We start from the raw sequence: 27,919 nt of genomic DNA on the forward strand, positions 1-27,919 counted from the left end.
ACCCTGCTGAGGTACAAACCTTGATTGTTGTCAGAAACTAGGAAGTTAATATGGAACCCAAGAAATGTCAGAACTTAGGAAGCTGACATTTTGGAAGCTGAATTATATTCAAGGGATAAGATAGAGCAAAACAACATGTTTCTAGATGAAATCATTTTATAGAAAATCAAATATTTAATTTTCATTTAAAAACACGAACAGGAGTGATTTTACACGTGTGGTTACTGTCTAAAAATTGTACCTTGAGATACCCCAGAAACACCTGAGCATGGCCACTGTATTTTAACAAGTTCTAAAAAATCTGAACCTCACTGGCATCAAGTTTGTACTCAGGCACGTTCTGGATGTCTGGATTGCTCACTCTAAGCACAGTAGTTTAAGAATGTCCTTATAATTGAGACATAAACCTGTAAAAAAGTTGCTTTCTGGATTGGGGAAGGCCCTTGCTGGGCAGGCTTCTTGAGGGCGGCAGCAGAGCTCTGTCCTCATCTGTCCAAGCTTCTCAGGAGCTGTGCTCAACATGGAACAAAAGCTGTTTTGGACTTAAAGACTGAGCCCCATACAGCTAGTGTTAAAGCCCTAGACAACCAGCCTTCCGACCTTTCTCAGACTGCAGTAGAGGCATTCCAGTTGGAGTGCTGCTTCTGAGACAGCTCAAGGTCGGTGGGTGGCTATTTGGAGCTGAATGGGCTGGAAAGGTTTGAACTCAATCGTTTTCATACAAAATGAACAGCGAAGGGAAGCTCCAGAGGTCAGCGTCACAGTCGCTCAGTGCTGCTCCCTGAGAAGTCTGTGTGCAGCGGTGTGATGTTGTGGTCGTAGGCAGCATACTCAGAGGTGCCGGTGCTGGCCAGCTTGAGCTGCTGGGCAGCGTGGGTGAGCTGGAATGCTGCATCCGGGTGGGCCGTGTCAGGCAGCAGCGTGCACTCCCTCTCCAGCATGTCGGCCACCCCTTTAAGCAGGTCCAGGAAACCAAAGGCTAAGGCAGCTTTTCGTAACCTGTTCAGCTCCTGAAAGAGATGGACAGTTTTCTTCACACAGTTTCCAAGCGCTCTGCTTCAAGTTAGTTCTTTTTGACCCTCAACTCAGGAAGCAGTTCTTTCAATAAGAGCCAGGGACAACAGTGTGATGTGTAAGTGGCAAGTGGTGTCTGCAGTGTGCTCAGCAGCAGCGAGATTAGTCAGCAAGCTGATCACAGTTAATGCACAGTTATGCCAAACACACAAAGCTGCCTGCATACAGCATCCATGCTGACTGAGGGGACTCGTTTCTGTCTCTTAATCAGGTATGAAAAGGGCTTGCTCCAAAGTCTCGGCCTCGTAACCTGGTGCCTCTCTGATGTAGACTTGGAGTGTGAGTGACCGTGACACATTTGCAGGGGACAGACCAGAGAGATACAAAGCACCCATTAACCACCAGGGCATGTTGTGGGCAAGCTGAGTAGCTGCTCTGGTCTCAGGCCTTGTTTACACAGGAAAGAGACCCCCCTTTCTCATCTACTTGAGGAACTGAAGCAGCCAGTTGCCAGGTGCCTTTTCTATTTCTCAGACATGGCGCTGGTTATACTGTATCAGGGAAGGTAAATGACCACCTCAATATGCAAGCATGTCTTCTTGAACACAACACCAGTAAGTATGTATACAAACTGCAAAGGTGGGCTGAAGCTGAGCAGGTCAAGGGCCTATGTGGATTATAGCTTTGGGGGTCTTGCTGGCTGAGAAGCTTTCTGGTTGAATTCTGATTAAAACTGTATTTTGTCCAATGTCCCCAAATTGCTATAACTAGGTTTAAAGACAATATTGATAGAGGCAGTAAGATAATACCCAGGTAAGAAGGTAGGTGTGATATCCAGAAGAGATGCTCACCTGAGGCTACAGCTGCTATCTATCTACCTATCTATCCATCCATCCATCCATCCATCCACCCATCCACCCACCCACCCACCCATCACCCAAGGCTACAGCTGCTCTGTCTGTCTGTCCGTCCGTCTGTCCGTCCACCCACCCACCCACCCACCATAAGCCAGGGTCTCACTATGTAGCCTTGGCTGTCCTAGTGGGATTAAAGGCATGGCCACTATGCCCAGCATTTTATTTACATTTTTAAATGTATATTGGTGTTTTGGCTGCATGTGCTCCGAGGGTGTCAGATCCTCTGGAACCAGAGTTACAGACGGTTGTGAGCCACTGGGAGCTGAACCTAGGTCCTCTAGAATAGAAAGTGCTCTTTAACTTCTGAGCCCTCCCTCCAACCTCTATATATTGTATTTAAAAACTGACAGGCTAGGGCCCATCTCACACTGCACCTAATCTAATTCAGCCAAACTCCAAAAGGACAAGGGGTAAGTGAGTCTGAATTACAGGCTAGCGTGATCTACACAGCAAGCTATCTAGAGACCCTGTGAGCCTAGACGTCCCTGCTCTACCCCCCCTGTCACTTTAGTCCTTCCACCAGCGTGGTTCTGGACTAGCTAGGGATGATTACAAAGCACATCCCTTTTCTAACACTAACTGTTAGGAAGTCCCCCGGAATCACATGCAGTGCTTGCCTGGGTTAGCCCTAACAATACCCACAACGAGGTGGTGAGGACAAACCAGATGCAGGTCTCTTCAAGCTGCTGGCCTGAGCCACTCAGAGCAGCCTTCTACTGCACAGGACTGGATTGGGAGGGAGGGAGGGACAGACCAGCCCCTCCGATCTCACTGAGGGGAAACTGACGCAGGAGTACCTCACTAATCAGGCAGTGCACATTCGTACCTCCACCCCCACCCACTGTAACACCATGAATCATTCATGAGGGTACATCCCCTCGGGACACCTTTTCTGCTATAGTTCTGACAGTCTTACCTTATAGAATGTCTGTGTTTTTTCAGGGAGCTTCCTTGCATTTCTTAAGATCTTCTGTACATCTGTCTATGAGGCATAAAAAAAATCAATGTTAGAATTCTGGCTTTGAAGAAAAAACCCATCCCAGTAGCTTTAAGTGTTTAAAAACATGGAAATACGAATAGACTTAGTGTCAACATGAAGATTCCTTCTGAGATGATGTTAATATTCTGCTCAACACTGGCAAAAACACCTCTAAAACGCTTGATGGTATTAAAATCAATTGTCTCATAGAAATAGACCCAGTATACCCACATATCTATGGCTAGACCATTGATGGGGAAAGAATAACTGCTGTTGAGATAACTGAATGAGTGCAAAAAAAAAAAAAAAAAAAAAAAAAAAAATGAAGTTGGACCCTTAGCTCACAGGACATTAAAAAAAAGATCAGCTCAAAATGGGGCTGGAGAGATGGTTCAGTGGTTAAGTGCACAGGGGATTTCTGTCTGGAACTAGGTGATGCCAATGACCACCTAACGCTATAAACACTGCTGAACCTGTACATTTTTAAATGGTTGAAATGGTAAATTTAATGTGTACTTTACTAAATAAGAAAACAAACAAAAACCCAGGGCTAAAATAGAGCAATTCAGTCAAAGCAGTTCTGAGCCTCCTGACCAGGAAGTGCTGGGGTCAGGGATAGACAAGGAAGGAACACAGAGAAGAGGCCACAGTCGCCCTGGTCAAGGCAGGATTGCTTCAGTATCAAGGTAAAGGTCTCAAGGAGCCAAAGCAGTCAACAGAAGCACCTTGTTGTCAGCCTGAATGCCTCTTCTCAGTGCATTGGGGTTAGAGTACATTCACATGTAAAAAGGGTGCCCAAAGGGAAGGGGTCCCTGCACCAACAGAAACAAGGGACTGTGTCAGCGCAAGGGGAAAGGTCCTGAGTGCCTCTGCCTGAATGCAGCATTCCTAGGTAACATCATGACTCCCCGTGGAGCTGATTTATAAATTATAATGTAATGTGGCTAGAGTCCCCTGGAAGGGCACAACCATTAAGGGAACTGAGGGACCCTGGCCTTTCTCTGGTTTCTATTTTGCCTCTTTGCCACAAGAGAAGCAATTTTGCTCCTCCATCAATTTCTGCCACAATACTATCACAGGCACAAAGCTCTGGAGACTCCCAAACCCATGAACCCAAACCAACCTTTTCTGTTTATAAACTGAAAACACACACACACACACACAGCCTTGGATTTTACGGTAGGGATAGAAGAAATAATCAGAAGATTTAGGCCTTTTCTGAACCCTGCTGTGGGGAACTTTCCCTTGAGAAGCCCCATCCACACTTGGGTCTATCTGACATCTTGTAACTCTTAGAGAAGTCCACACTCAAGCTCTTAGGCCTGTCTTTCCTCTATGTACACCCCTTTCTTGTAACCCTCAAGCCTATACTAAAATTATTAAACCCTAACCCTGCTTCTTTAAAAAAACCAAACAAACATAACAGCCAGGTATGGTAGTGAAGGCCTTTAATCCCAGCACTCGAAAGGCAGAGGCAGGGGGATCTTTATGAGTTTAAGGCCAGCCTACTTTACACAACCAGTTCCAGGACAGCTAAGGCTACAGTGGAGTGAGACCCTGTCTTAGCCTGCACTGAAGGAAAAAACCCCACTGCCTTAGCATGTGAGACTTTTAAACTAAAGTCCAATGCTGGCCCATGAAGCCACACCCCTACTAGCATGATCACCATTTGGTGAGGAAGATTCAGTTTTCTTAAGGGACAGGACCTCTGGTAGGTTACTTATGCTTTGGTGCATGGCTCTGTACCCATGTGTGATGTGGGCAGCACTAATTGGATTTGGTAGGTTATTATTTTTTTTAAAAAAATTTTAAAATATGAATTATGTTAGGGAGGTCCTGGGAGGAGTTGGAAGGAAGAGGGGTGGATGTGATCAAAATACATTGTACTAATGTACAAAAAAAAATATTTTTAAAACTCCAGTGCTGGTAAACTAGGTGTGATGGTGTATGTCTGCAATCCCAGCACTTAGGAAGTGGACGCAGGAGGATTAGCATTCAAGGCCAGCCTATACAGTGAGTATGGGGCCAGCCTGAACTGTATGAGACTGCCTCAAAAATACAAAATAAATAAAAATAAATCCAATGCTGGGAAAACACACTTCTCTGGAAATGTTGCCATGCTCTCTGTTATTAGACAAGAAAAACTATACAAGCCATTTGCTTCTTTTGTGACCATGGTAGCAGGAAACCCAGAACCAAAGTCCTCAAATACAATTACCATTTTGCCTCTGGTTCCAGGCACAATTGTTTCCATCTTTCCCTGGTTTTGTTATTGCTCTAAACTTTGTAAAAAATGATTTTGTTATATATGTTCTCACTGTAGGCCATCTCATATCCTTTTGGGAAATAAGGACAGACATTAGAAGTAAATGAATTACATAGGAGAGGAAAATCGACCGCCTCCGCTGCCCCCAGCAAAAAGCAATGTGAACACTGTCATTACCTGCAGGCCGCTGGGTTTGATCCAGACAGTCACATTCTGGGCATAACTGCGTTTGTTTTTGGGCTGTAGGGGGAATGGGCTCTTGTTGTCGTCCTCCCCATAAGGGTTTTCTTTAGCATCTTAAAGAAAAAAACAACTTTGAAAATGACACCTGGCAGACACAATTACATTTCCAATTAGGCAATTAGCTTTTTGAATCACTCTTTCATCATTCAAGAAATTACATTAACTTCAGGCATGTTGGAGAACCTGTTCTCAATAGACAAGTCACTGCGATAGGAGATCAATCAGTGGGGACCTAGCTAAGTGAAAACCAGCTTAGTGTCCTTAAAGAAATTAACTTCACATTAGCTTTAGCCATAAAGCCAAAGAAGACAAAGCCAGCACCCGCACTGGAAACTTAGAGCTGCGTCACACATACAGTTCTTTGTTTAGCCCAAAATGCTTCACCCAATCTTTTCTTTCTTTCTTTTTTTTCTTTTGGTTTTTTCGAGACAGGGTTTCTCTGTGTAGCTTTGACACCTGTTCTGGATCTCACTCTGTAGCCCAGGCTGGCCTTGAACTCACAGAGATGTGCCTGCCTCTGCCTCCTGAGCGCTGAGATTAAAGGTGTGCGCCACCACCGCCCAGCCACCCAAACTTTCTATGGTTTGAGAAACATCTACGCCTGTGCTAACATCTCAGCTACCAGCCACTGAGCACTGGACTTAAGAATTCAATTTTATATGTTCTTTAATTTTAAATTTAAATAGTCTATGTGGCTCGTGGCTATGGAGTCAGACAATATAATAGTCGAGGCAGGAAAAAAAAAGCCAGAGTTATAGTGTAAGACCTTGTTTCGAAACACTAACACACACAGAAGTTTTTGCAGCCACGTTCCTTAAAGCCACTGCGGTTTCGTATGCAGATCAACAGGGTTTGAGTATTTGACCCTGCTACCTGAGTCAATGGAACTGCCACAAATTTACAAAACACACTTACATCTAGAAGCTTCCTTTGCTTTTTTGTTACCATGGTTTGGGCTGGACAGAGCAGGAAGTCTTACCTACCAGTTCTGGAAGCTTAAGTCCAAATACTCATGTTGAAAACTAGAATTAGACCAATTTGTTAAACTGAGCCCAATTCCACCCCCCCCCCCCACGGCAAGGTTTCTCTGTGTAGCTCTGGTTGTCCTGGAACTTGCTGTAGACCAGGCTGGCCTCGAACTCAGGGATCTGCCTGCCTCTACCCCATCCTCCACCAGTGCTAGGATTAACGGTGTGGGCCACCATGCCTAGCTAAGCCCCAAATTCTATTTTTTTTATTCTCATATATTACATCCCAACCACAGTCTCCCTTCCCTCTTTCCCTCCCTACCCTGCACCCGCGGCCCCATTTCCCCTCTCTCCTGGATCCACTCCTCCCTGTCTCCTTTCAGAAAAGGGCAGGCCTCCCAGCGATATCAACAACACGGCATATCAAAGTTGCAGTAAGACTAGGTACCTCCCCACATATTAAGGCTGGATGAGGCAGCCCAGTAGGCCTCAAAGCAGGCAAAAGAGTCAGAGACAGCCTCCGCTCCCACTGTGAGCCCCAAGTTCTTTATTCCTGATTTAGTCATTAATCCAAACACCTTGCAGGTATGGTGACTCACACCTGCTAACAGCTGTATAAAACAGTCAATATAAATATAAATGAAGATATTTACTTTAGTCAGTAAAAATGTTTGTTTTCTCTGAGCTGAGAAAGTTGGGTACAAGCCTCAAACACTCTGGGGTCCTCCATGTATGCACCCAGCATCAGAGAGCTCAGGCAATGCTCCAGCAACACTCAAAGACATTCAGAACAGCACGGAGACAAGCACGTCAAAGAAGTGGAATCTGGTCTGGGTTATACCTGAAATGGGACCCAACTGTGCCATTTTCCCCAGCCATGGGAGAGGCTCTGGGCCAGGCTCGAAGAGAGACATCATGAGGTTTGATTTCTTCTTGCTGTCAGCTTGTGAGTAGAGCATTCCATGCCACTCAGGACTAGATGGAGAGAAGATGGAGAGCAGAACGTCAAGCCTAGGACTGTTAAGTTCAAGAAGTCTAGGTTCTGCTTTTCTGGAGATACAGATTTAAGTTTTAAAGTCAGGCACATTACTCTTACCAAAGGCAAATCTTAAACCCCAAAAATGCACATAGTATTTACAATTTCCTGAGATACATATTAGCTGGACAATTGTGTGTGTACATTGAAAGCAGTTTAAAAGAGAAAAAACTTGCAAAGCACAGGAAGTAGTAGTCCAGGTGCAGAGGAGAAAAAGCTGAGGCCTACAGGTCCTTCCAGCTGCCTCCTGATGTCACAGCAGCCGCACCAGAGACAAGGTGTTCCAACACAGGAAATACTCTGGCCTCCAGCTTCGGAAAGGGCCTAGGTGATTCTCATATTCAGAGTCAACAGTAGCTTGGGTGCCAAGAACTAGATCACGGAACTATTAAGGGCACTTGTTGCACTTGCAGAGGACCGGGGTTTGGTTCTGAGCACCCATGTTTGGCAGCTCACAAGCCCTTGTAAACTCCAGTTCCAGCCTCAGGCCTCCACGGGCACCTGCACTCACCTTTACACATACACATGCACGGGTACACAATTAAAAATAAAGTCAATCTAAGAAAGAAAACAAATGTATTCTTCTTTCTGGAATTTTCACTCAACAGAGATGGAGAGAGACATGCTTCCTGTGATTAATCTTAACCTTTTGACCTTTTGTATCTGTCAGTCTAGATATCTGTCATATCTGTCAACCCATGGTCAGAAGGCCTCCTCCTCTTTTCCAACACCAGGTGGTACAGGAAGGGAAGCAGAAAGCTGTGCAGATTTCATGACTTCAGAGAATATGAAAGCTAGCTCTTTCCTTATAGGGAAGGAATTCAATAGAGTGGCTGAGTGAGTTCTGGATTAAGCATGTAGGTTAAGAACTCTGGTTCGAGGGGTGGTGGTGGCGGCGGCGGCGGCGGCGGCGGCGGCGCACTCCTTTAATCCCAGCACTTGGGAGGCAGAGCCAGGCGGGTCTGAGAGTTCCAGGGCCAGAGTTCTTTTTTTTTTTCCGAGACAGGGTTTCTCTGTGTAGTTTTGGGGCCTGGGTCACTCTGTAGACCCGTGCCCTGTGGCTCTTCAGTTTTTTATCTTTGTGACCTTGGGCAATTTCCTCTGTCTCTCTAAGCTTCGGTCTCCTCACCTCATGCAGTGTTGGGATGACATTTGTTAACATACATGACATACTCAGGAGGAATGCCTGGCACGTGGCATATACTCAATGTTAGCAGCATCTTTCTCCCCATTTAATTCTACCTTCCCATTTTATAGACGAGGAACCTGAGTCCTCAAGTACTAAAGTTAACAGAGTCCTATAACCAAAACCCAGGCAAGCCAGACAGGATTTAAAAACAGGAAAAATTGGGGCCTGGAGAGATGGCTTAGAGGTTAAGAGCACCGACTGCTCCTCCAGAGGTCCTAAGTTCAATTCCCAGCTCCCACATGGTGGCTCACAACCATCTGTAATGAGATCTGGCACCCGCTTCTGTATATACATAATAAATAAATAAATCTTTAAAAAAAAAAAAAAAAGAGGAAAAGTGGCCAAGTATGGTTGGTATAGCTGTAATCCCAGCATTTAGGAGGCTGCCGCAAGTGGGTTATGGGTGTGAAATTAGTTTGGGTCATATATCAAAATCTTCTCTCAAAAAATACAGTAAATATATGAATAAAACAACTAAGAGGAAAACAGAGAAAGCATGTACCATAAAATCAATGTAACTACAGAGGTCGCTTCACACTTTTCAGGACGATAAAGGAGTAGAAGGTAATGGAGGTAGGAAGGGTATGGCAGGGAAAGGAAAAGGTGACCAGGATCTTCCATTTCTTTCATTAATGTCTGTGAAACGTTTTACTGTGTAGTTCCCTTTGGGTCAACCACATACAAATGAAATCCTCCTACCCTAGTTGTACAATCGCCACCATCCCTTCCACTTTCAGGCTACCATGGAGCAGCACACAGAAGTTGGGTATTTTGCCAGCAATCTGATTGGCTGAATTTTCATCTTCATTGTCATCAGTGATGCCAGTACCCACCTCGTCACCTTCTGTAAAACAGGGGAGCGAGAGATTAGCTACGAAACTCTAAACTCTTGACTGTTTCTTGCCTTGAAAGGAAAAATACATGGAGCGGTAAAGGAATATTAAAACAAGTTAGAAAACCAGTTTTCCAATACATGTCCATATAAAAACTTTTCAATAATATATTATTAACCCCATGTATATGAAACATACAGAACAGACAACCTAGAGAGAAAAGGGATATATTAAGATCCATGGCTAATTGAGTTTCTTTGGTGGATGACGAGAAAGTTTAGAAATGGATGGTGATGATGGCTATACAAACTCTGTAAATATTCTTTGAAAAGACACCACTTGGGCTGAATGTGGTGGCACACACCTCTAATCCCACTTGGGAGACGGAGACAGGTAAATGTCTGTAAATTTGGGGCCAGCTTGGATTACAAAGTGAGGTCCAGAACAGTCAGTGTTGTCACATAGAGAAACCTTGTCTTGAAAAGCAAGACACCACTTCATTTTCTTTTTAAAAATGCACATGCACATGCCCATGTGTGCAGATGCACATGTACATGCACATGTGTGTGGAGGCCAGGGACAATCTCAAGTGTTATTTTTAGAAATGTATCCACTCCGAGCAGGTTTTTAATTGGCTTGGAGCTCACCAACCAGGCTATAAAGGCTGGCCAATGAGCCTCAGAGCTCCTCCTGTTTCTTGCCTCCTTAGCCTTGGGATTACACGCTTTTGCCACCCCATCTGGATTTCTCTTCAAAAACATTTGTTTGTTTGTTTATGAGACTGACCTACCCCAGGGCAGCTGGCCTAAGAGTTTGTACCCACTCAGCTTTTTACACAGGTGACTGAATTCAGATTTTCGTGCTTGCAACTACACTATTTCCCAGCCCATCTAAAAAACAAACTAACCTTTCTTTCTTTTGGGGGAGTGATGGTGGGTACCAAATTTAGGGCTTTAGATTTGATTGACACATGCTTTACTACTGAGCTCATTTCTTTACTCTAATTATAAATACTTTAAACGGGGAACCTATGGTTTATGAATTATAGCCCAGGGGAGCTGTATATAAAAACGATTTTGTACCATTCCTGTAGGAAATTCAATGAGATGCCATTTGGAGGATTGAGGCATCAATCTAAACAGAATCGGACAAAGACCTGCTAGGTGTGACCTAAGATGACAGCCCTCCCACAGCAGACACAAGGTAAGTACACAGTGGTTCCTCCATGAGCTTCTTGACTGAACTTCCCAACTGCAGGTTCTTTCCCACGCTGACTGCTGTAGGTGAAGGCTCTTTCCCACACTGACTGCTGTAGGTGAAGGTTCTTTCCCACACTGACTGCTGTAGGTGAAGGTTCTTTCCCACACTGACTGCTGTAGGTGAAGGTTCTTTCCCACACTGACTGCTGTAGGTGAAGGTCTTTCCCACACTGACTGCTGTAGGTGAAGGTTCTTTCCCACACTGACTGCTGTAGGTGAAGGTTCTTTCCCACACTGACTGCTGTAGGTGAAGGTTCTTTCCCACACTGACTGCTGTAGGTGAAGGTCTTTCCCACACTGACTGCTGTAGGTGAAGGTCTTTCCCACACTGACTGCTGTAGGTGAAGGTCTTTCCCACACTGACTGCTGTAGGTGAAGGTTCTTTCCCACACTGACTGCTGTAGGTGAAGGTTCTTTCCCACACTGACTGCTGTAGGTGAAGGTTCTTTCCCACACTGACTGCTGTAGGTGAAGGGTCTTTCCCACACTGACTGCTGTAGGTGAAGGCTCTTTCCCACACTGACTGCTGTAGGTGAAGGCTCTTTCCCACACTGACTGCTGTAGGTGAAGGTTCTTTCCCACACTGACTGCTGTAGGTGAAGGCTCTTTCCCACACTGACTGCTGTAGGTGAAGGTTCTTTCCCACACTGACTGCTGTAGGTGAAGGTTCTTTCCCACGCTGACTGCTGTAGGTGAATCTTTCCTCTAGGAACAGCCTTCTGCTCTTTTGCTCACAGACTCTTTACTCCAATAGGAAGAATCTTCCAGTAGAGGTTGGTATTCGAGGCTCCCTAAAATACTGCCCTATTCTGCCTTCCCTTCTTTGTCCTTGTACTGTTCCCTGCCCCCAACAGTGTGCTTATTTTCTGTCTTAGCAGTTATATAGGCATATCTGACAATTAGGGCAATCTGGATGTTCTCTGAGAACACAGGTTCATAAACACAATGATCCCAATAAGCTGCTGTGGGTGAATATCAAGATTTTGCTTGTGAACTGGGCATGGTGGTTCATGCCTGTATCCCAGCACTCAGGAGGCTCAGGCAGACAATGTTCTGAGTCTGAGGCTAGCCTAAGGTATAGAGTAAGACCTTGTCTCAAAAAACAAGCAAAAGAACATTCAATGATTCTTGCTGTGAATGTGTGACTGAGATAATGAGGCATTAACAGAATTTATGATTCAGTAGGTGGAAATTTGACTTGCTACATATATTTCTTGAAGAGAGCTGTTAAATATAAGATAGATAGTCAACTCAGAACACAGAAAATGAACATTTCAAAAAGCTAGAGATCGGTATATTTCATAGGGATGCTGAATTTGGGGACATGACTTTACAGTTCTTAGTGAGGCACAATCTGCAATGAAGCCTCACAATGGGACTCACGATGGATTCAATAACATTTCTTATTATAGTTCCGATATGCTTGGCAGTAGCAGAACAAAGCAGGTCTGTCCTTCCCCCTGCTCTCTGTTTCTATTAGGAAAGCCCTGGATGGGGACCCCAGAGCTGTCACCTCTCTCTCTCTTTTTTTTTGGAGCTGAGGATCGAAACCAGGGCCTTGTGTTTGCTAGGCAAGTGCTCTACCACTGTGCTAAATCCCCAACCCCATGGAGCTGTCACTTCTAAAGAGGCTTTTGACCATGAATCCACAGACCAGTGCACAATGTAATGTGTCAAAAGTTTCCACAGTGTAAAGCAGCATGTTATCTAGTCTGGTATCTGAGGCAACATTCACTTTCTAAAACCCAGTTCATTTCTTTTCCTTTAAATTCTGTACAATGGGCCAGCTTACCATCTAACACTGAAGAATGACTTTAGAGAACATGATGCTTCGTGTGAACCAAAGTTATGAGAAGAGAACTCACCTTTGTTAAGTGCTATGGGCAAGACCAAATGCCTGGACAAAACTGGGGGGCTGGAAATATCAGCTATATCAATAAAGCCCACTATTTCCAAATCTGTAAGGGAGGAATCAACACAGAATTATTCACAATAGGGAAACTACATTGTTGTCTATGTGTTAGATCCTATAAACACTGTTTTAAGGTGAAGATTTCAAATATGAAACCTGGGGAATTTGTTAAACTTTTCTGAGGATCATGAATAATTTTCATTTTAAGTAGCTCAAACAATCATAACTCTTATTTAATGAATTCAAGTTTTAAAACAAAACTAGGTAAACTTTATTTTTATGAGGCTAGGACCTTAACCAAGGCAAAAGCTGAAAGGTCAAATTCCTCTGTATAATCAAGGGTAGTAGGTCACAGCAGGTGGAAAATTAAGCACCTACAACACCCTTATTCAGCCTTTGGAAAGTAAAGCTGTCACTTGAAGAACATTCCTTTGGGGTGGGAGAGGGGCCTTGTAGTTAAGAGTGATTGAACATGAGACTCTGTTAGAATCCCCAGCACTCCACAAAACAAAAACAAAATCAAAAACAAAAAAACAGGGCATAACTGATGGCCTGTAACTCCAGGATTGGGGGTTGTTGACAGGGAGATCCTGGGAGACTGCTGGCCAGCCAGCAGAGCCAATAAAATGGGAACTTCTAGCTTAGTGAGACCTTGTCTCAAGGCAATAAGGCAGGAATGATAGAGAAGATCCCCCATGTCTTCCTCTGGCCTCTATATACACCTGCATGGGTACATGCACCTGTACACTTATGTGTGTATACCACATCCACATCCAAAAAGAATTATTTCCTTGAGAGAGAAATACATTCTATACAAAATCAATATAATAGTGATTTCGTCCCTTTATAGCAACTATAGTACAGCCTCAAATTATTTCCTGAAAACCTAAAACAAATAAAAGCTCATGGGTGGGCATGGTGGTACATGCCTTTAATCCTAGTACCTGGGAGACAGAGATTGGTGGCCTGCTTTATGTGATGAATTCTAGGCCAGCCAGAGCTACCTAGTGAGACCCTGTCTCAAAAATAAAATAAAAAGTTAAAGTTAAGCAGATTTTTTTTTTTTTTTTTTTTTTTGAGACAGGGGTTCTCTGTGTAGCCCTGGCTGCCCTGGAACTCACTCTGTAGACCAGGCTGGCCTTGAATTCAGAGATCCACCTGCCTCTGCCTCTCAGTACTGGGAATAAAGGCATGTGCCGCCACCGCCACCGCCACCGCCACCACCGGCTAAATCGAATTTTTAATAAAATGTTTGATTATATAAGTAATTAACATAAAACTTTGAAAACACTAAAAATTGTAAAGAAAACAGACTCATTCACTATTCTTCATAGAAGGAAACCTTTCAAAGTGTTTATTGAGTTGTTTTTCAATTTTTCTTCTAAGTGTATCAACAGTACAGCCATATTAGCAAAACAATTTTAAAATAGCAGAATCGTGCCAAGTAATGACTCTTCTGATATACCAGGGTATGTACTTCCCTGGAGACCTGCGGTCAGCACCTCACTTGAGTAGAAATGGGTCTACAACAAACACTAAACAGTGATTTAGGTAGAAATTACACAAGTATCTTAAGATTAAAAGCTCATATTGGAAAGAAAAGAAATATTCAGCCGGGCGGTGGTGGCGCACGCCTTTAATCCCAGCACTCAGGAGGCAGAGGCTGGCGGATCTCTGTGAGTTTGAGGCCAGCCTGGACTACCAAGTGAGTCCCAGGAAAGGCGCAAAGCTACACAGAGAAACCCTGTCTCGAAAAACAAAAAACAAAAAACAAAAACAAAAACAACAACAACAAAAAAAAAATCAGATAAAGGGCAGGAAGGAAGTAGAATTTAACTGGTTTGAAGGCAACAAAACATTAGGTGCATTAATATACTGTTACAATTAACCCACATGGGTATGTATTTCCAGACAGCCAAAAGCTAAAGCAAAAAATATGCTCAGTTTTTCATTCTAAAATTTCTACACCTCAAACAACAAACATTTATTTACCACACACTTATTTTTAATCATTTATTGACTGGGCAATTATCCATTGAGCATCTAGTAGGTGTCAGACTATATTAGACCAGGTATCAACAAGACTAACTAAGTGGTGATATCCATCCCTGAGAGCTTTGGCATACACTCACCAATCAAGGAGTTCTCCAACCAGTGGGAGACAATTCTCTTTCTTGCCTGCTAGTTTTCATTATTAAGGTTGTTAAATTCAGCTAAGCATAGTACAAAAATGTACTAGATGAAAGCAGTAGGATGCAAAAACATTTTGTTTTAGTTGTAATACAAGAAGCAGGGCTGGAATGGTTCAGTCTATCAGAATGAAGAGTTTAGCAACTGACTGGTTCATTCCCCACACCTAGTCAATAAGGATTGGAAGAAGCAACTTCCAGGGTCACAGCAAAAGTCACAGAGCCAAGTCTGGAAGACAACTCTTCATATACTTTAGTTATGATGCTAATTAATCTCAGTGTCTTTACTAAAAATCATCTCAGGTGGCTAAACTAACTCAGCTGGGAGAACACTAGACTGAAGAAACACCTTATCATTTTAAATCAATCTTTATTTCTTACTCTAGTAATATGTAGTTATAGTGACTGGAGACTGGAGATTAACTCAAGATCTCACCATAAAAGACAATAACTTGCCACCTCTTAGTTAAGATAAAGATAACAGGAAAATTAAGAAGGAAGTTTCAAAAAAGTTACCTGTGTTAATGACTTTAGGGATAGGATCAATTTCTTCATCTATAACAAAAGGCTCTGGCCTGGGGAAGACTTGTACATCAGCTGTTAGGTGGCCACACTTGAGAACAGCATGGAAAGGCGTGTACGCCAGATCTATCAGTTTCCTAGAATATGTTACAGGGAACAGTGATAAGGCACATATACAAGAAATCTTTTTTTTTTATTAACTTATTTTTTATTTTATATGCATTGGTGTTTTGCCATGGGTGTCAGGTCCCCTGAACTAGAGCTACAGACAGTTGTGACTGCCATGAGGGTGCTGGGAATTGAACTCGGGTCCTCTGGAAGAGCAGTCAGTGCTCTTAACCACTGAGCCATTTCTCCAGTCCTACAAGAAATCTTTAAACATTCAGATTTTGTTACTCTTTCCCACTGGTTCTAAGACTAAACCTGAGTATTTGTGACAGCAACACAAGCTGACATCTGTGATAAGCTTTCCATGAGAGAAGGCCCGGACAATTTAACCTTTGAAACTGCTGAGCCATTCTAAAGGAAGTCAGTGTGGCACGCGTTATAGTCTTAGTCATGCCTAACTGAAAAACGAGCCAACTTTTAAACTACTACTTCTAATCATTTTATCCAAGAAAGGGGCCCCTGAGGAAAATTTAATCACACAATCAGCAATAATAAAACAGATATTCGCCAGGTGGTGGTGGCACACGCCTTTAATCTCAGCACTTGGGAGGCAGAGCCAGGCGGATCTCTGTGATTTCGAGGCCAGCCTGGGCTACCAAGTGAGTTCCAGGAAAGGCGCAAAGCTACACAGAGAAACCCTGTCTCGAAAAACCAAAAAAAAAAAACAAAAACAAAACAAAAACAAAAACAAAACAAAACAAAACAAAAAAACAGATATTCTTCCTGGCTGTCATACTATAGTCTGTAAATATAAAGGAGAAAAAGCTTTACACATATACTCACCCAAACATAGACTGTACATTTTTCAAACACAGGGGGCCATCAATAGTAAAAATTTGCCCTTCACCATTGTTTAAGTCTATGAGTCGTTCAAGGCATTCCAAGGAATCAGTGCTCTGAAGCTGCAATGCAAAAGAGATGACCCCTTTACCACTGCACAAATTACCAATCACTCAGTACACCAAGGCTAACACCATCATGACACCGGCAGGAAATGCCTGGGATGATTCTACAAAAGAGTAGAGTAATAAAGAAATGTCACCAGAGGCCAGGTGATGGTGGTGGCGGTGGCGGTGGTGGCGGCAGCAGCGGCGGCTCATGCCTTTAATCCCAGCACTCGTGAGGCAGAGGCAGAGGCAGATCTCTGTGAGTTCGAGGCCAGCCTGGTCTACAGAGTGAGTTCCAGGACAGGAACCAAAGCTACACAAAGAAACCCTGTCTCAAAAAAAAAAAGAAGAAATGACACCAGTAGCACCACTTCAGACAGGAGAATCAGAAACCCCCCCAGGGAAGCCTGGCCAGGCTTTCCCCAGGAAGGTGTTCTAACCATCACCTATAGTTTTCCTTTCACTATGTAGCCCTGGCTGGCCTGGAACTTGCTATGAACACTGGGCTGGCTTCAAACTCGGAGATCCATTTGCCTCTCATCTACATTTTACAGAAAAAAAAACTGAAGTGGAGAAAAGTTAAATAACCTTCTCAAATGGCAAAACTAAGAAGTCTAGCATTTAATAAAACATGTCTAAGAGTAACACTATTTTACTCCCCAAATTAAGGCATAAGTACTCTTTCAACATTTCTGCTAGAATGGATATAAGAATTCCTGGATAAGTGACATAATTAACCCCCCCCCAAAAAAAAACCCACCTAGATCCTCCACAACCCACCAGCAGGAAGAAAGTCAAACCCAGCTATTTTATTCATCAATCCCCCTTCCCTCCCCTCCCCCCCAGACAACGTTTCTCTATGTAGCTTTGTGCCTTTCCTGGAACTCATTCTGTAGCCCAGGCTGGCCTTGAACTCACAGAGATCTGCCTCTGCCTTCCAAGTGCTGGGATTAAAGGCGTGCGTCATAACTGTCCGGCGCAGTCTTTTTAAATTATGAGCAGCTTCAGCTGAAACCAGTAGAGGCAATGGTATAGTGTATATAATACAGCATTCATCAAATGTATCAACAAAGATCAAATCTTAACATTTAATCAAACTAAAAAGAGCTGAGTAAAAAGCATTACCTCCTCCAAGTTTGCCATGCACATGACATACAACTTAGATGGGAAAGGAAAGGGGAGTGGAAATCTGTTGCTCTCACTTCTTTGATTCTGAGTAGCTAGGGAATGTCGCAGTGACCCTCTGCCAATGCCAAGACAGCCATCAGTCACCAGAACAACCTGTAAAGACAGGACACTTGTATGTTAAATGTCATATTTATTATTTTCTTCCTTTTAAATTATTTCTGATTAAAGTAGCTCTACTCTTGCTAGAAAGAAGCATGGGGAGGCTCTGTGGGGTGATAGAAACATTCTATATGTTTTATACGTATAAGTTATCTTTTATTCTTTGAGGAGTTCAGATATATAAATGTATTTTGCTCATATCCACTCTCTCAATCTCCTTTTCCATTTCTCCTCAGGCTACCCTCAAAACATTCTCAACTTGATTTCCTCCTTCTCTTCTCTATATATTTTAAACCACCTGCTGAGTACAATTAGTGCTGCCTTTATTCATGTGTGGAGCCACCCTGGAGCAGAGCAATCTACAAGCGGCTACACCTCCAAGAAGAAGTTCCTTTCCTTCCCCCAGTAGTCATCAACTGCCAATATCTCCTCAGCTATGATGGGGCCTCCTGAGACCCTCCTTGATACACAGTGCAATTTTTACTAGCGTGGTCTTGTGCAGGTGACAATGACTACTGTGAATTCAGGAGTGGGATGTCATGTCATGTCCAGAGGACAGCATGTCACAGCATCCTCCCTATCTTCCAGCTCTTACATTCTTTCTTCAGCCTCTTCTCCAAGGTTCCCTGAACCTGGAGTGGGAGGTAGGTTGGAAACCTATCTTCATTAAAGTGGTGTTTACATAGGTATATGCATTTGTGAAATCAATAAACTGTGTATCTAAAATGTATACACTTTATTTCATTCAATTATTTTTGTTTTTTAAAGACAGGGCCTCACTTTTTAGCTCTGGCTGACTTAGAATTCACTATGTAGACCAGGCTGGCCTCTAACTCACAAAGATCTGTCTACCTCTATCTCCTGTGTGCTGGGAATAAAGGTGTGTACCACCACATTCAACTCTAGTTATTTTTTGAGTTTACCTTTGAACATTTAAAGGAAAAGAAGAATCATAGCCAATTTTCACTTAATAGATAAGGAATTAGTACTTAAGGCACTGGTCTAAGAAATGGTAAAACACATTGATATGTATCCCTAAAGGAAAAAGTCCAAAAATCTGAATTTTGCTACTTTATTTTAAAGATGATAAATCCTATTCTTGGTCAACTAAACAGACAACTACTTTAAAACCGCATCTGGTGCTGTTACTTGTTCTCACTCTCAGTGTAAAAATATCTGTCAGGCCGTTTTGGCAGCAGTGAACAGGACCTTTAAAAAAACGCCATGTTTAACTTGTAATTTGAAAAGGCCAAGAAAACCAACCTGAATATGGTATCTGAAAAGCCATTTTCTCCTTTCCTACTGCCTGGGTGATAGTGAAGCCCTGGTGGACTTCCTAAGCATTCCAAAGGAGACTAATTTGGTTCTCTTTAGCTCAGTGGGTGGCTGAACCACGTGGGCTACCAGCACCTGCACTGACTTCTACCATGAAATGCAGGATGGAGGTCCTCTGGATGGATCTCATCTTTTGGGAAGACAGTCAACTGACTGCTAGGCAAGTTCTTCTTCTAGGAACCAACAATTTCTAAATAGTGTGATTTACTTCTTATACTAGCTTTTATAGGATGCTGGTGTGTGTGTGTGTGTTTATACATGCACATACATGACATACACATATGTGGAGTCGAGGACACCTTTATAGTCAGTTCTTTCTTTTCACCTTTACGAGGCTTGCGTGGACTGAACTCAGGTACCAGCTTTTGAAGCATAAGCACCTCACCCACTGAGCTGCCACTCCACCAGCCACACACGCTGTTTTTAGGACAGATTTCAGGTAATGCCAAGCGAAACACTTCACTCAGGTAATGAAGGTACAAGCCGGCTGTTCAAAATGTTGGTCAAAAAATTCCACATTTAAATAAATCTCATATTAACTGGTTGTAAAATCACCAATAACCATCATTTCTCAAAGAGTACGTTGGAGCTTATACACTGAGCAAGTCTAAATGGATTTAAGCCCTCTGACACAGTTCATCTCCAATTCAGGTTCTTCTTTTCCCCCTTAAGAAACAAAACAAACAAAACAAAACATCAAAAGGTGATGTCTGCATGGTACAAAGGTCGAGCTCTTAAAATCAGTCCTGACCCCTCTGATCACTGAGGAGCAAATGAAACTGCTACCTGCTGACCACCAGTTCAGAGGATACTGACAAAAACCTTCCTTTATTCAGTTGATTATTAGAAAATCAGACATTCATTTGAATATTCCAGGCATGCACATGGCACACAGATGTACGTACAGGCAAGGGAAATGATGCTTATAAAGTTATGTACTAACTGTTTTCCTGAAAAGAATTAATCAAAAGGCATTTGCTGTCTTCTTAAACATTTATTATCTCTTTATTATGTGTATGCCTGAGTGCCTGCATGGGAATACATGCACCACAGGTGTGCCTGATGCCAGAGGAAGACAAAAGAAGGCATCCACCCACCAGATCTTCTGGAGCTGGAGTTACAGACAGTGGTGAGTTGCACTGTGGATGCTGGAAGCCACAGTCCTCTAGGCACAACATCCACCTCTGTCTTTTCAGTCAACCTCTAGTCTTTCCTCACTGCCAAGCAACTTCAATCTTATAACTACTGTTGCTGGATTTTTAATTATTATTATTTTTTTAAGATTTATTTATTTATGTATACAGCATGTATGACTGCAGGCCAGAAGAGACTGCAGGCCAGATCTCATTCCAGATGGTTGTGAGCCACCATGTGGTTGATGGGAATTGAACTCAGGACCTTTGGAAGAGCAGTCAGTTCTCTTAACCTCTGAGCCATCTCTCCAGCCCCTTAATTATTTTTTTATTTGTATGTATGAGTGTTTTTGCCTTTATGTATGTCTGTGCATCACATGTGTACACCTATATGTATGGTGCCCAAGGAAGGCAGTGGAGGGCAGAAAAGGGCATCAGAGCCCCCGAGACTGTAGTTACAGAAGGTTAGGAGCTGCCACGTTGGTGCTGGGAATCAAACCCAGGTCCTCTGTAAGAGCAGCCAGTGCTGTTCATCACCGAGCACCCCCTCCCAGCCTTTCATTTTATTTGTATAGATGTTTTGTCTGTATGTATGTTTGTGTCCCATGTGCATGACTCATGCCCTTGGATACTCTGGGATTGGGGTTACAGATAGTTATGAGCAGCCATGTGGGTTGTTGGGAATTGAACCCAGGTCCTCTGGAAGAACAGCCAGTGCTCTTAACCGCTGAGCCATCTCTCCAAGCCCCCTTGTTGTGTTTTTGTAAAACAAGATCTCACTTGGTAGCATGGGCTAGTCTTGAACTGGTAATCTTCCACCTTAGCCTCCTGAGCACTGGAATTATAGGTGTGTGTTATGTGCCTGGCTTTACACATTTACTGTGAATTAAAAAATAAAATACTAATTTGCCATTGATATTACTGAGGAATCTTGAACTGACCCTCTAATATAAAGTCACACATCATATACTGGGGCAAACTGACCAGAGGCCACAACCTAACCACTGTCTAGTTTTGTAATAAAGCAACACAGCCATTCTCATTCACTTATTATGCTATGGCTGCTATCATACTATCCCTACAGAGTTGAGTGAGTGTTACAGAAATCTACAAAGCCTAAACACAGAAAAACTGCAGACTGCTATAATTTTCCTGTTGGTAGTATCTGTTTCCTCCTTTTTTTTTTTGGTTTTGGTTTTGGTTTTTCGAGACAGGGTTTCTCTGTGTAGTTTTGGTGCCTGTCCTGGATCTCACTCAGTAGCCCAGGCTGGCCTCGAACTCATAGAGATCCGCCTGCCTCTACCTCCCAAGTGCTGGGATCAAAAGCGTGCGCCACCGCTGCCTGGCTGTTTTCTCCTTTTAAATATGCCACTACTTCTCAAAGTATCTGTTTACACCAGACATCTAATTAATTCTCTTTCCTGTTGCTACTCTGCTTTGATTTGATGCTAATATGGAACCACTTTGGGCTTCACAAAAGGAGCAAGACAATTTTTGATACTTTTTTCTCCACTTCCACAGTTTCGAGTTGGGACAGTTAGAAGCTTGCTGACTACATACTACACTGAAGTAATGAAGAAAGACCAGATTGTCCTGATGTTTACAGTCACCACTCAGAATTACAATTACCCTCTCCAGGGAGTGCAGTTCTCACACTCTCCTGTGAGCCCTTTCTCTCTTCTACAAATGGCACTGCTTTGTAGCGAGTCAGTTTACTTTGCTTTCCTTGAGGCGGAACTGTGCGGCTTCATAGGCACAGTAGCACGATGTAAGATTAGTGTGATGAACTGGGGTGATCCAGAGCCCTTTTCCAACACCCATGGTGTAAAATATAGTTCCCGGAATGATGAAGCTGTGTTATCTGCGAGCGAAATGAGCTAAAGAAAACTAAAGCACTCAGCAGCTGATGCTTTTCAACTTAGCGTGATGAGAAAGAGTTGATTGTTACCTGGCAAGGAATTGCTCCACCCCATTCTTGCTGGACAATATTGCAAACACCAACTAAGGCAGACTCCAAGCAGGTTTTGTCATAATCATCCATGTTACTCAGTGCTTCCTTGTAGAATAAAAGATACAAGTGCTTACTGTTCTTTATTGTTTGTTATTAGAAAACACAAATTATTCAAAGCATACTTGCTACACAGGGTACACTAAGCCTCTGAGAGCCCCAAGGGACAGGTTCTTTTAAGAAAAAGAGTTTCTCATCTATAAAGGATAGTTAAATTAGCTTTCTTCATTTTGTCCTCCCATCAGGTGAGGGGGCAGTCCTATGTCTGTGTCTCAGTGGACTGAGAACACCGAAGTCAAGAACTGAACGTCACAAAAATGTCAACTGTATTGAACATTAACCACATCTTTTTTGTTGTTGTTTGGTTGGTTGGTTTGGTTTTTTGAGAAAGGTTTCTCTGTGTAGCCCTGGCTGTCCTGGAACTTGCTCTGTAGACAAGGCTGGCCTTAAACTCAGAGATCTGCCTGCTTCTGCCTCCCAAGCACTAGGATTAAATGTGTGAGCCACCACCTCGCAGCCATTAATCACATCGTAAACACCATTTCCAGCACTTACGTACACTTGGCCATCATGTACATTTATACCTCATTTAAATAAGGAAGCCAAGGTACAGAATGATTAAGTAACTTTCTCATGAGGAGAGGGGGCAGAACCCGCATATGAATCCAAGCAGCCTGACTTCAGAGTTCCAGATCTTAATTACGACTTCTCAATTCCATACACAGCAATTCTTCAAATTTCAAAACTTCTGAATATCAAAATCCTTAAGCTTAATCATTTGTAAGAAATTAGGAAAAGCCAGGCATGGTGATGCATATCTGTAATGCCAGTACTCAAGAGGATGAGAAATACTGAGAACTGGAGGTCTGCCTGGGTCCTAAAAAAGCCCCCGTCTCAAATCCCCCCAAAGTGATCTAATACAATTGGAAGAAAAAATAAAATGGGAGCTAAAAATGGAACACCTTAACAAAAAAATTTTTTTTACATATATATTTTAAAACTATTTATTTTGTGTGTATTTGTATATATGATGTGCACCATGTACATGCAGGAGCCCTCAGAGGTCAGAAGAGGTGTCAAATTTCCTGAAACTAGTTACAGACAGTTGTGAGCTGCTATTTGGGTGCTGGGAACAGAACCCAGTTCCTTTGCGTGAGCAGTAAGTGCTACTAAGTACTCTTAACTGCTGAGCCATTTCTCCAGCCCCATTTCCGTGTGTGTGTGTGTGTGTGTGTGTGTGTGTGTGTGTGTGTGTGTAAAATTCAAGCTAAAATGATCATTGCTTCCTAACTTGCCTAACTACCATTTAAACTATTCAGTTTAATTCCACAAATAGACTACTCAATGAGGACAAGGTACTATGTTAAGCACCTTGGAAATATTAATGATTTAAAGATGTCAGAAAATAAATAAATTCTTTAGCATACCACAGAAAAGCCTTGAAGATAATAGCTACTGGCCAAGGTTTAAAAAGTGTATCTTGGGCCTGGCAGTGGTGGTGCACGCCTTTAATCCCAGCATATGGGAGGCAGAGGCAGGTGGATCTCTGTGAGTTCGAGGCCAACCTAGTCTACAAAGCTAGTTCCGGGACAGCCAAGGCTACATAGAAAAATCCTGTCTCAAAAAAAAAAAAAAAAAAAAAAAAAGGAAAAAGAAAAAGAAAAAAAGAAAAAGAAAGTGTATCTTGGTATCTGTAACTCAAAGCTAACTGTCACAGCGTAAATATAATTTTGAATTTTTATAATAATGATTTAAAAAAATGAGGATGGGCTACTTTTCAGTTCCTTAAGTTTTATGGGAAGGCAGAAAAAAGTTTGGATATAAAGATGCTGAATTTTAGCATACAGAGCACTATCCTCAGATTCCAGAAAACCCAGAGAAGAAAATAAAGCACATCCCTACCCCATGGCTCTGCAGAGGAAAGACCTTGTGAATCTTGTTTGCAGTTACAGTCTGCATACCTACACACTCAGGAAACAATTCTACAGTCACAATACTGTTATCTCCCAGGAAATTTGGGCTCTGTCAAAAAGTATCGACAATAACTGATTCCTGTGAGTACCTGTAGGGTGTTGTAATCTCTTGTGAAGGGGACCATCAGCTCCCAGAGTGATGAAAAAACCACCAGTGCTGTAAATTCAAGCTTGTAGTTTGTGGCCATGTGTTCAAATAGCATTGTCAAGCCGTGGGCAGCCAGGTGCTTCCGCTGGTATTCCTCAGAGCCCTCGACAGACACAGGTCGGGTCATGGAAAGGGACACATCCATTACCACCACAGTGGGCATGATGGAATAATTCTAGCACTCCCTCTCAGAACAGAGAGCCAGCTACAACCAGAGAAATGCTGTGGAGAAGAAATAAGGTCTTACATATCTTGGGAAGGAAAGGTTTTTTCAACACCATTTGAACTCATTTCCTAGAAATATGTGGAGGTGAGCCCCACAGAATTAAAGAAGCCTAGTTCACCGTGAGGGTCTCTCCTGGGTACACCCATTGAGCAGCCATAACTCTGGGACACTAGATGCAGCAACGCATTAACCTCAGGTAGTCCTTGATCCCACACTTTCTAGTTTTATACAACTTAATAAAGACTCCGACATCAACTCCTTAATTGATTGTGAACACCTCCAGCCATCCTGTGCTATGCACTACCTGACAACTGACTGTTCGTTTTTGCTGCTATCTTGATGAAGACTGCAGCACTAGTGCAAGTGTTTAATCCCTTTGTGGCTTGGTGCCTTTGTTTTAGGAAAGGAAAAATTAAAGAATTTGTACGAAAGTTAAAATTTCCCCATGCAAATGTATAAAAGAGCAAAAACATAACAATGGGAGAAAGAAAGAGCTCTTTAAGATCATGGAATAAGATCAGTGTGGAGAAAATGCCTCTGTTCATCAGAATAATGTTCCCAGACACACAGATAGACTGCTGGCTCTCTCTACATCTGCAGATGCAATGTTATAGAGCTATAATAAATGACACAGATTTAGGAAATATTTATGTATAAAGAATGAGTTTTTTAAAAAGCAGTTCACAATACATGTGTGTGTGCCTGAATGCATGCGTGTGTGTGTGTGTGTGTGTGTGTGTGTGTGTGTGTGTGTGTATGTATGTATGTATGTATTACATGTGAATTCATAAAAATCACACTGTAGGCCAGGCATGGTGGCATTGATCCAGGCTTTAATGCAAGCACCTGAGAGGTAGATTTGTGAGTTCCAGGCCAGTTTGGACTACATAGTGGGTTCCAAAACAGCCAGGGCTCTACAGTAAGACTCTATCTCAAATAATAAAAACTTAAAATTACATCGTAAGCCACTGTAATCCTGGCCCTCAGGAGGTGGAGACAGGAGGATCAGAATTCCAAGGTCATTATTAGCTACTGAGGTGCTTGAGGCCAGTGTGAGCTATATGAAACCCTGTCTCAAGAGACTGAACTAAGAAAAATCACATTGCATATATTATACACAATTAGGGCAGATTCAACAGGTTCAAAATTTAGTGTTCACTAATTTAACAAGGGGCAGACTTCCTGTTAGGTACATGCCCAACTATAAATGTGTGACATCCTAGAACTCCTTTTCTAAGTAGGTTGTTGGAAACTCAGCACATATTGGGTCTTGGAAACAATGTTATATGTAAGGGTTAGGGACTCAGATCAAACAGGAAAAGCCTTTTTACCACATAATGGCCATAGATACATCTCAAATATTGTAACATCTCATGTATCCAATACCAATAAAGTTAATTCAGAGAAAAGAATTACTTTTTCAGACTCTCCTAGGCATCCAAAATGTTAAGACAGTCTGAAAGAAAATTAAAAGAAAAATTCATTTAGTTTTACTCAGTGTATGTGTCTGTGTGAGTGCATGCGATGTGGGAGCAGGATTCAGCAGAATCCAGAGGAGAGTACTGAATTCCCTGGAGGTGGAGTCACAGGTGCTTGGGAGCTGCCTGCCTGAGGTGGGTGCCGAGAACTAAAGTCAGGTCCTCCAGAAGTGCCGCTCTTAACCCATGAACCACTCCAGCCCCTGAAAGAGAAATTAAACATGCATCCCTCTCTCTGCCTCACTAAACAATGTGTGCTAAACGTAGTCACCCTTTGGGAGATGACATGGCCTCACCACCCAGCTCATTACTGCCCTGTTTTGCTACATACTAGCATTTTTCTAAGTCCATGCTGCAGAACTCTGTTCTGAAGAGAAGCTCCAAGAAAATTGAGTTCAGAGCTGCATTAACGAGCTAAGGGCAAGGATCACAATAGTTTGCTTACTAATGTCTACTCAGAGTTACATCGGGCACATAGTAGGTGCTCAACAAATATCTAATCATAACTAATGAACTGCTCCTAATAACAACAATCAACATTAATTCATTAGCAAAATACATTATAAAATTTAACCGTGGACACAGAGTTACATTTCCTTTCTTCTATTTTAGCAGAGACACCAGGAATTCCTGCACTTTGTTCAGGTATAGTTTATCTGGCTCTTGTGGTCACATTTATGCATGTAGACCTTTATGCTTTTTAAAAGTTGAAGATCACGGAGAATACTACCCTCACCTCTTAAGAGAATGGGAAAAGGTTTACTCGGATCAGGTATCAACCAGCACTTGCAGCCCATGAAATCTGCTGTTAGCACTGCAATGGGTGACCACAGCTGTCAGTCTGGCCTTCTCTGAAGACACCTGAGAAGCTGGCTCTTTCTCCTGACTGATGATGCATTTGTGTCAGGACCCAAGTGCACTTCCTCAGCCGTGGCCAACTGGTGGCAATCCAATTTTGTACTCAGGTTGTAAGCACTGGGATAAATGAAAGAATGGAATGTTCCTGAGGTTGGTTCACTCAAGTAGTCTGGACCTAGTTAAAAATTAAAAAAGAAAAGAAAAATTAAACCTCTATCTACTAGCCTAGCATTTTGAGATAACACGGTATTTTTCACTTGGATTGGCTCTGATCTTCAAGTTTCCCCACACAGCCCTCTGCCTTTTCAAATAGGTACCATTTTACAGACAACGTTTCAGACAACTAAGGGTCTTCTTTCTCCCGGACAGACTACTCCCGATGATATTCCCTCACCACCTGACTGCTCTAAAAGCCATCAACTATATAGTTAGTTCTACGCTGGAGGGGATAATTAGCCCACTCGCTGCATTTCGTTCTCAAGAGTCTCGCTCCCAAAACTTGATTCCACCTCAGTTTTCCTGTCACCCTGACTTGCCCTATGAGTTCCTCTGAGTTGCCCTATGAGTTCCTCTGAGTCCTCAGGTGATCATATCTCTGAATGAACGGCCGGAAATACAGCATCTTTCATATGGATTGCAACTTGAAGAATAGACTTTTACCTTTAAAACGAGCCCAAAACATTTGTTGGGGAAAGAGGAGACGAAACTCCCCGGGGCCAGGGACGGAAGTCTGTCAGGGGAAGAGGGAACACAGGAGGCTTGGCCCCGGCGCGAAATCCCGCTGTTTCCCAGAGCCGCGCCGAAGCCCCGGGCCACACGGAAGGGAGGCCGGAGCAGGCCCTGGAGCCGGCGCCCAGAGACGGCCACCCCGCGGGGGCGGCAGCGAAGGCCGGTCCCCCGCCCGCTGCTGCTTCTCCTTCACGCCTTCCCCCGTAACCCCAACCAGCAACGACACACAAGCCTCACGCCGCTGCTTCCCGGACTTACCCGGAGCTCAGCGCCAGCCTCGGTCCGTCCGCCTAAACCTTCCGCCCGCGCGCCACAGCCAGAACTTAAGGGCCGCGCCACACAAGGGAACCCGGAGCCGGCGG

The 27,919-nt window shown here is 43.1% G+C and overlaps 1 protein-coding gene across 4 annotated transcripts; it reads right to left on the reverse strand.

The window, feature by feature from the left end:
* Positions 1–138: 138 nt before the first annotated feature.
* Positions 139–27,919, reverse strand: Ints14 (integrator complex subunit 14). 4 transcript variants are annotated; one of them, XM_028866709.2, is made up of 13 exons: positions 27,816–27,919; positions 26,707–27,003; positions 24,208–24,488; positions 22,086–22,193; positions 17,508–17,663; positions 16,279–16,397; positions 15,322–15,464; positions 12,570–12,662; positions 9,312–9,456; positions 7,229–7,362; positions 5,354–5,472; positions 2,848–2,913; positions 139–1,010 (listed from the first exon to the last, which is right to left on the reverse strand). In XM_028866709.2, exons 3-13 carry the CDS (start codon positions 24,427–24,429, stop codon positions 759–761), a joined length of 1,557 nt encoding a protein of 518 aa, XP_028722542.1. In that variant the 5' UTR covers positions 24,430–24,488; positions 26,707–27,003; positions 27,816–27,919; the 3' UTR covers positions 139–758. The 4 variants fall into 4 exon arrangements, with proteins under 4 accessions (XP_028722542.1, XP_028722550.1, XP_037063300.1 ...); XM_028866717.2 differs by lacking the exon at positions 27,816–27,919 and adding an exon at positions 27,489–27,800 and having other exon boundaries at positions 759–1,010; XM_037207405.1 differs by lacking the exon at positions 26,707–27,003 and having other exon boundaries at positions 759–1,010; positions 27,816–27,894.

This window comes from Peromyscus leucopus, chromosome 7, assembly GCF_004664715.2.
Source record: "Peromyscus leucopus breed LL Stock chromosome 7, UCI_PerLeu_2.1, whole genome shotgun sequence".
In the NCBI taxonomy this organism is placed as follows: Eukaryota; Metazoa; Chordata; class Mammalia; order Rodentia; family Cricetidae; genus Peromyscus; species Peromyscus leucopus.